The following is a 9,099-nucleotide window of genomic DNA, read 5'->3' as shown; positions in this document are numbered from 1 at the left end:
CGGGGCCGCCGCCGCCCGGGCCCCGCCGCCCGCCTCGGCCGCGCCCCCAGCCCCGACTCACTGTCCCCGCGGCGCCGGCCGCACCGGGCCGCCAGCACCACGGCCACGGACAGCGCCACCGCCACCGCTGCCGCTGCTCTCGGTCCCCGGCCCGCGCCGCTGGAGCCGCCGCGGCTCAGCGTGTCCCGGCGGGGGCGGATCAGAGGGTGCGGGGCGGGCACGGGGCGGGCGCGGGGCGGGCGCGGGGCCGGACCCGGCCTCGCATCGTCGGTGGGAGCCCCAGAGAAAGGCCCCGTGGCGGCCACTTGAGAGCGCCCGGCCCCGACCGGCCCCGGTCCCGGCGCCGGCCCCTCCCAGCGCATGCAGGGCTGGCGGCCCCTCTCTGCCCGGGAAACAAGGGGCTGTCCCATCAGCGGGGAGCGGGGCGGCGGCAGGAGGCGGTGCCGGGCCTTTCTCAGGCACCCGGAGACGTCCCCTGCCTTCACCGGCCCGGCAGCACCGGCAGCTGAGTGCCACATGGCAAAGCCCGCTGCCTCTCCCCCAGGCTGCCTTGCCCTGGCTGGCTGCTGGCAGGAGGGGACAGCGGGTGGTGACAGCCTGGGGGGGACAGGAGGGACACCAGGCGGTGACAGGCCCGGGGTATGACAGGACATCAGGCGGTGAAGGGCCAGGGGGTGACAGGAGGGGCACCACAGGCCCAGGGGGTGGCAGGACACCAGGCAGGGACAGGCCCGGGGGGTGACAGGACAACGGGCCTTTTGTCACCATGCGCCGGGCCGTAATGCACGCGGGGTGGGCGCGGCAGTGCCGTGCCAGTCTGCGGTGACACGCTGCAGTGGCAGTGGCGGTGGCAGTCGCAGTCTGTGCTGCTGGTGGCCAGGAAGCCCCTTGGTGGAGCCCTGAGGCAGGAGCACCCGAGTCGCCCCAGCGAGCGGTGGGGCCTGGGAGCGCTGCCCGCGAGAGAGGGAGCAGAGGCTGAGCCGGGGCCGCAGGGCCTCTCCCCATCACCCATCTGCTGGTCCGGGCTGCCAGGAGGAGCCGGGTGGGCGCTGCCACCGCAGCCCAGCTCCATCGCTGAGGGCCCCGGACCGGAGGCGTTGCAGGGGCGGGGGCCAGGGGCTGGCAGATACCACCTGCCGTGCACGGCAGACGCTGTCAGGAGCAGGCGTCGCCGGGCCCAGCCATGCCGTGCGTCCATTACCAGTTCTCCTCCCAGCTGTGCTACGACACGGTCACCTTCAGCGGCCTCCACATCTCCCTGGGCGACCTCAAGTGCCAGATCATGGGCCGCCAGAAGCTGAAGGCGGCCACCTGCGACCTGCGGATCGCCAACGCCCAGACCAAGGAAGGTGCGTGGGGGCGGCGGGCACGAGGCCTCAGGCACTGCCCGGCTGGCGGCGGCCGCGGCCTGCGGGATCCACACTCTGCTCTCTGTGGCTTGTCCCCATGGGGCATGAGTCAGTCTGGGGCCCGTCCCACCGGCGTGTGGGGAACCGGGAGGGCAAGCGGTTCACTGGGGTGGGAAGGGACAGCGTGATGTCGATGCTCAATCTGCAGATGTGGAGTCGTGGCGAGGCAGAGTGACACTGCTTCGCAGCTCCTGGTAGCTGCCAAGGCCCCACAGCTACGCGGGATGTTGCTGCCTGCGGGGAACAGGCTCCTGCTGGCAGATGCCAGTTTAGTCTGAGAGCTGTTAGACTAAGCTGGCAGCTGTTAAATTCAAAGCGAGCAAACAGAAATTTCTGGGGACTGCAGGAATAACACTCCAGCTTCAGTCCTTTCCTATTTAAAACCAAAAAAGTTAACTTTTAAGTCTACATTGTTTGACTTCACCAGATTTCACCATTGACACAGATTTCATCACCAAAATGAACTCAATTAATTGAGGCAAAGGAAAAATAAACGTATGAAAGCCAATAGGTGTCAGGTCCCTTCACAGAACCGACTCTGCAGCATGCTCCGCTGTTTGTAAACCCTCTTCCACAAATTCTCTGCCTCGGTGACCAAGCAAGTGGGATACTTCAAGTCCCACATACCAATATGTGCCGTGATAAGTGTCCTGTGCAAATGAAGCCTTTACTTCACCAGGTTATTGTCACTCCTCAGTTTTCAGTTGATCCATTTAAATGCATACTGATTGACTTTTAAGGGGAATTAATTTTTCTGTTGGTCTGGTATTAGATGGCTGGAGGTCTCCTCCCTGTGCACCTCACAAGCAGATTGAAAACAAGCCTCTCTCTCTATCTATATATATCTGCATGCAAGGACAGTCCATTCAGAAGGCACATGCCAATGCTTCTCTTCTAATGGTCAATGAATTGTCATAAAATACGAAAAGAGGACCCATTCCTCTTTTTGCATCATACACCTGTTGTGCATGTTCCAGCTGACGTTGGCAGGCTTGCAGAGTTGGCGAATAAGTGCACTGGTTGCTGTCCTCATATACACAGCCTCCCTCGAGGAGAGGTGCTGCCACCTGCAATCCTCTGCAGACCTACCACAACCCTCAGCTGGGCACAGGCGTAGCAAACTCCTGCCTTTTTGTGGAGCCACTGTTGCTTATCCTGTGCCTCTGAAATCTCCGTCCCGTGGTTTGTGATCGGGACCAGAAAGAACACTCTGTATGACTCCGTTCAGCAGGTGGAAACAGCTGCTTTGGGCTTCCAGAGCTGCCGCTCATCTCCCAGTTGCTTGCCTGGGCCTCAGTGCTGTTTGAGCTCCTCCGACATCAGAAAGTCCCAGCTCAGGCCTTTCCTGACAGGTGGCTGTGTCATGGTGAGATTCTCCCTTTGAGCAGAGCTCTAGGCGTTGGTTTCAGGGTACGACCTCTGTAAAAGCTTTGGGTTCTGTCATTAGTAGTACCTTCACAGCATCTTTGGCTTTCGGGCCATCATTCTGATTCGGCCTCCAAAGGCAAGGGCTTTTAATAGTTCAAACTGTAGGCAGATCACAGGGAATGGCTACTGATGGTGCTTTAAAATGTTTAGTCATAACCAGCTTGTGTAAGTACAATATAAAAACGTCTCATGGAGACGTCTTTACATTTGAGACACACTCATGGAGAGATCTTTACATTTGAGGCTTATTCAGTCAAAGTGTCTCAGGTAGCTCCTCCTCTTCAAAACTCGAACAGGGTGTAAGCCAAGGCAAAGCATGGAGACCTTCAGGCACACACTGCTTTCAAAAGGTTTTTCAGAAGACTTGTCTTCGTAATGAATTTCATTTGAGTCTCTCTGCTCTGCAAAAAGTGATTTGAAAGAATTCATGTCCCTTTGGCTTATTCAATCAAGATGATTAGCTTAAGAGAGGAGATGCCACTTTAGTCTGAGCCAGTTCTGCCCTACATGTGAAAGCAAGCTCAAAAAACCCCTCAGGCTTCTGTGATCCGTATTCCAGCACTGCCAGTTCCGTTTGCATTCGCATGTACAGCACTGAGCAGCTGACAGTGTGGCTGTCGATGGATGAAGCCCCAAGAAACAGAGAGCTGGCGGCTCTCTTCTGTGTTCTGTCAGTCCCCAGCACTCGCAGCACAGGGGAATCATTTTTAGTGAACAGCTCGGAAAGCAACGGCGCAGAGTTTTCATGCTTTAGCCGAGTGCCTGCTTTGTTGCAGGGCAAGCTGGTTACACTTTAGAATCTGGTTTATGCAGGTGAGACTTTGCTGTGGTTTGTTCCTCTCCAAAGATCTCTCGGGTTTGTAGCCTAACAGAAGCAAAAGCAACTTAAGCTAGGTTGGGAAAGAACCTCATGCATTAGCAGGCTCTCCTTTAGAGACCTCTGGGACTATTTTGCTGCTGGCATCCAAACTGTTTGAAAAGAATGGAAAAGGTTTTGCTGCTGCTGTTTGATTCTCAAACCTGACAACTTGTTGAAAGGCACTGTTGGTGTGTTGAGACGACAGAAGTGCCATGTTACATATAACATTTTGTTATTATGTCTGTAAAGGGGTTCTCTCAAGTGCTCTGTAATTACATCTTAATCTACATTCTTACAAACTGACTAATGTTTTCGTCTGTATTGGTGTTGTTTTCAGAATACACAGATGATAACGCCCTGATTCCTAAGAACTCCTCGGTAATTGTTAGAAGAGTCCCTGTTAGAGGAGTTAAAGCTACCAGCAAAACACGAGTTATGTAAGTACCCATAAAGCATTGTAGTCTGTGAGGGGTTGCAGTGTATTAGCTTTTTGTATGGAGATTGGTTTACAGAGGCATTCGGAGTGTATCTTTCTTCTTTCTATTGCTTTTATGGTAGAGAGATACGCACGTTCCCCTCTCAGAAGAGTTTGATTGTCAGTGTTTGACTGTGTCTTGCATTTGTGGGAGGCGGGGTGGGATATGGCAGGTATTCTTATGCCTCAAATCTGGCTCTTTTGCAAACTGGCTACAGAGGAAAGAGCAAGAGTCGCTATTTGGAGGGTTGGTTATTTAAGAGCACAAAGCTGTAGCACAGACTTCATCGTTTTGATACTTACATAGGAGAGACAAAATATCTGAGGACTTCCTCTGGCACTGTTGTGTTCTAGAGCTGTAAGTCTTAGAGTAATTGCTGACAAACTAGAAATGGGATTTGGTTGGGGGTTTTTTTTAGTTGTATCGAATGTGCCAAGAGAGAACAGATATTTATGTACACAAATAAATTTCCACATTCACTAGACTATCAGAACATAATGTTTTGATGTTTAGGTTTTATAATCTGTTTTCCCTGCTTTTGGTTGGGTACAAGTGCTTTGTTCTAAGTTCTCATCACCTTTCTTTCTTCTTCTAGAACTCGAACCAAGCCAGCGAGCGGAACATCAAAAGCAGTATGTAAAAACACAATCTCACACTTCTTTCTACAGATTGCACTTAATTCTAAACAATGTAGCCGTGTAGTAATCTCCCAAACATTAACTTAATCTGTTTTGCAGATATAGTATATGTGGTAGAGACAATGTATTTGTTTCACAGCACAGTGAAAACAGTCATGCCATCATTTGCCCAGTTCTAATGTGAATATTGGTATTTGTGCCTAGAGATGCATTGTGTTTCATATTGAATATGCTGGAAGATTTCCTGAATGACTTTGTGTTGTACAGATAACGTAGGTTCGTTTCTAGATCATGTAGGTTCAAGGTTTGCACAATTGAATTGGTGCCATGTTCTACAGCCATCTGTCTAGAGCTAGTAATATGTGAGTTTGTATAGGCTGTTGTGTGTTCTTTGTTTCTTGCAATTAAAATTGTTTGGAGTGTATTTTTTGCCATTTTCACAATGTATCACTTAACTTTTGTTTTTAAATACTGTCTTTGCCTAACAGTTTGGGAAGATGTAATCAAAATGCCCTGAGAAACCATTGCTGTTCCGCTTGGTACCGTTTCTTACTTTTGACTTGGCGGTTCCAACAAATCCCCAAATCAACGTATCCCATACGTTTTGAGGACAGTTCTGTGCAGCCAAAAGATTCCTTTCCGTGTCCTGAAATACTTGGGTATTTGTTCCTAAAGTTGTATGACTGAAGTGATATTGTTTGGCCCCCTCTGAGTACATAAACGTCTCTAAGAGATTGCCGTGAATTTTAATGTTGTTGCTCCCTGAAGTGGTATTCTGAAGCTCTGCATTTGTTCTTTCCACTTTATCCGATGAAGCGGTTTAGTTTCATAGTTTGTCTGCAAATGCAAATATCTAAAACCCAGTGCACCGAGTTCAGCTGCTTCTCATGAACCACGTAGGTAGGCCCTCTGAAGCTGTCATAGGTGTGGAGTCTGTTTTGAACAAATGCAATTACATTAGGTTGGAAATGTCTCTTTCCGTGACACTCGGAGGATGTAGTGCAGACTTTCAGACTACGGTAGAGGTTAACTTTTGCTATGTTTTGATTGTACAACTTGAATATGTGTTTAATTTTTTGTGAACAGATTGAGGACTCTTCTGCACCTACTCCCCTGGCCCAGCTCATTAAGGTATGTGTATATTCTTGTCAAAGACTTAAAAAACCCCCACTACCACCAACAAAAAACCCAATTGCTTCATATTTTTAAATCTTTTGTGGTGATGGATACCTGGATAACTGTTGTGATGTGAACAAAACTTAACTTTTAATAATTTACAGTATTGGTTTCAACTTTAAGATGTGTGTATATTTCCATAGTATCCCGTAAAGAGTAGTTCCCAGTTTGGGAAGATAGAAGGGGAGCCCCTCAACATAATGTTGCACTATTGCTCATCTTCAAGACACAAAGAAACAGCACTTCAGGAGCTGTTTACTGTTTCTCAGACCTTTCGATAATTTTGTGTTGGAGACTGACACAATTTTCACAGAAGAATTTGACTGGCTGCAAGTTATGGACATTTCAGGGGGGTTTGCAACAGCCAAAATAGAAGCGTTTCTGTAACATGGACAATTGGGTGGCTAACGTTGAGTTTCTAGTCACTACAGGTATAGATCCACTCTCTGAAAGCTGCACAGTTTCATAACTTGTAGTCTATGGAGAGTGGACAACACACCCTAATTTGTCTGAACACAGACTGTGTAAATTGTGTAAATGTGCCTAACTGTTTGCAGGAATATACCAATGTGTGAGTGTGGCGTATTAGCAGAGGTGACCTTCTGAAGCTGTTGTAATGCCATGGTTTGCTATGGAACTGCTTGTGTTTTTTGCTCCACAGTGTGTACCTTTGTCTGGGAAAGCACTAGTGGTTGCGCTTTGTGAAAAGGCGTAGTGCGAGCCAGTCAGATTACTGGTCTTAAAGAGTGGAGAAGGCAGGGCCTCATGCAGAGGAGCTAGTTCTTTCTTATGAAAATAAAGGCTGGAGTTCATTTCCAAGAAAGAGAAATCTCTTCCCACTCTCTTCTTCCCTCTCTCACTGCAGGATTAAATTGTGTACATTTGGGGAAAAAACGTCAACAGTTACTTTGGAAGGTAGTCACCAGAAGAAATTGGTCTCCATTAGTGCTGTCCCTGAACATGTCCTTGGTTCTGTAAACTCATGGGAAGTTTGACTCTAAAATGTGAAAAACTGTCCAAGTGCTGTACACGTTTAAGCTTTGGAGAAAATGTACGTATTTCAGAAAAATGCAGGAACGTAACATAAAGCAGCTCCAGACTGTTATACTCCAACCTCCTCAGTGCAGACAAGCTTGGCACGGAGGCAATGTGTTGAAAAGTTTTCTGCTTTATTATTACCTTGTACGAAATGCCGTATTTGAATTATGGTCTGTGCCTAGTAATGCTCTGTGGGGTTTGGATGTGTCTTGTAAACTGTCTGGGTTTAAACAAATCGGTCAAGTATCTGTAAAGTTTTCTGTAGATGGTAATGGAATGGGTTTGTTTCATAGATGTCGATCTGGATTATGTTACTGCTGTGTCTATGAAACAACTGTTTAATAAACTGTTGAAACTAGCGGGTTGCTTTTGCGAATGAATGCGTATAAAATCAAAACCATGAGTGGTTGCTCTGAATGATGGGTGCTTGGAGGTCTGTATCCTTTACATCCCTCCCTTAGACGCTGCTGGTATCTGGACTAGTGTGTAATGAGAACATTTGAACAAATGCTACTTACAAAAAATCAGCTGGCTTCGATAAGTTGAAGATCTAGTTCTGCGTAAGGGTTCTATAACAATTTGTGTGTGAGAAGGCCACAGCAAACAGGAAAAAAACCTGCAGGTTGTGCTGACCATAGTTAAATCACTTAACGTGAAGAAGTGAGTAGGCAGGGGACATGCAGTTTGGGCTGCCTACAGCACACGATGGTCCAATTTCTACTGAAAAGAGTCTTTGGCTTGCTGACGAATTATAAAAAGCTTGATTCCTCTTAATGCTTCTGTGTCTGAAGCTGAATTTCAGTGAGCAAAGGCAACTTCCCCAACGCTTCAGTTGTATGTCCTTTTAATGCTGCAAAATGTAAACACTGGTACTTGCATCCATCTCTCTCAATTAAATGTACAGCGGAGATTTTCTCGTTCAAATACTCTGGAGCTCAAGAATCCATTTAAAAATATCGGATAATGTAATTTTCTCTACACAGAGCTTCAGTCCGCTTGAAAGACATTTGGGTTGGTTACACAACTCTTTATGTAATGGACAAACAGAGCCTCTTAGCAGCCTCTTTACATGTACCCTTGAGGGTGGAGGCCTGCAACTCTAGCTAAAACCTCTGGGAATTGCTTAGAGACCAGTCCTTGAGACTATACTTGTTTGAAGGATTAGACTGAAGTGGTTTGGTTTATGTTTTGTAGCATTGCTTCCCATTTTAATGGCTGCCTTTGTTACCCCAGCAATAGAATTAAAACTCTCTATCTTCATTTGATTGCTGCCTTATTCACACCCATGGTGCTACAGGTGTGTTTAACACCGCATCAATGTGCTTCTTGTTTCTCCAGGAAACTCAACAGAAACAACCTCTGCTCTGTTCAAACCATCCATGCAAGATGATCCCCAGAGCTGTTCTCCTGTTGCCCATGGCAATTTTCTGGTCTTCAGGCATTAAATTCTCTTCAAAAACCCCTGGCAGTTTCACTTGGACATCAGAGATAGCAGCAGAAGAAGAGTAACAACAACAATAATAATAAGGAAAATAGTTTTCTTCTAATTTTGTGGCTCTCAGTTGTAGGAGTGTTTCTTCCAAACGGAGCTATCACTATTAGGCATGCAGAGGAAGATGAGCTGGTTGGCAGCACAGTCACACTGCAGAGAAGTGACAGGAAGGTAGAGAAGTTACAAAAAAAGAGGGTACTTGGACAGGGGTATTAGACTTTTTTGCTAAACTTTTGATTAAATATCCATAGCAACCACACAATATGTTGTCCTCTATATAAAATGGAAGGTATAGAAGAGAAATGGATTGAGTGAATTTGTTTAATAAGAGTTTGTCTGCAATGCATTGAACATTTGTTTCCGTGTTCATAATCCCTTGCAGTAGTATGCTTAGTAAAACTTCCTAATTTAATGCCTGTAGTTCGCAGTTTATGCTTGTAATGTGATCAGTAAATACATCTTGGTAGCCTTTTACTGTGAGTTTAAAATTAGCAACACTTTCTTTTTGTAAACTCTGAGCAGATCAACTCTTTTCATTTTCATTGTTCTCAGAAATAAGGATTGATGATGAAAACCTACTAAA

The 9,099-nt window shown here is 47.3% G+C and overlaps 1 protein-coding gene across 1 annotated transcript; it reads left to right on the top strand.

Moving 5' to 3' along the window:
• The first annotated feature begins 1,183 nt into the window (after window positions 1-1,183).
• Window positions 1,184-8,533, top strand: LOC141937931 (E3 ubiquitin-protein ligase RBBP6-like). The gene is made up of 5 exons (XM_074856274.1): window positions 1,184-1,349; window positions 4,034-4,133; window positions 4,768-4,804; window positions 5,897-5,941; window positions 8,363-8,533. Exons 1-5 carry the CDS (start codon window positions 1,184-1,186, stop codon window positions 8,531-8,533), a joined length of 519 nt encoding a protein of 172 aa, XP_074712375.1.
• Window positions 8,534-9,099: the final 566 nt, after the last annotated feature.

This window comes from Strix uralensis, chromosome Z, assembly GCF_047716275.1.
Source record: "Strix uralensis isolate ZFMK-TIS-50842 chromosome Z, bStrUra1, whole genome shotgun sequence".
Taxonomy (NCBI): Eukaryota; Metazoa; Chordata; class Aves; order Strigiformes; family Strigidae; genus Strix; species Strix uralensis.
The sequence above is the reverse complement of the archived record's forward strand: the minus strand, read 5'-3'. Positions and strand labels throughout refer to the sequence as shown.

Excerpts from the sequence above, each read along its gene's own strand:
- LOC141937931 (XM_074856274.1), top strand. The coding sequence starts at position 1,184 with ATGCCGTGCGTCCATTACCAGTTCTCCTCCCAGCTGTGCTACGACACG. Across the intron at positions 4,134-4,767 it reads ACCAGCAAAACACGAGTTAT|AACTCGAACCAAGCCAGCGA; the intron begins GTAAGTACCCAT and ends TTCTTCTTCTAG. Across the intron at positions 4,805-5,896 it reads CGAGCGGAACATCAAAAGCA|ATTGAGGACTCTTCTGCACC; the intron begins GTATGTAAAAAC and ends TTTTGTGAACAG.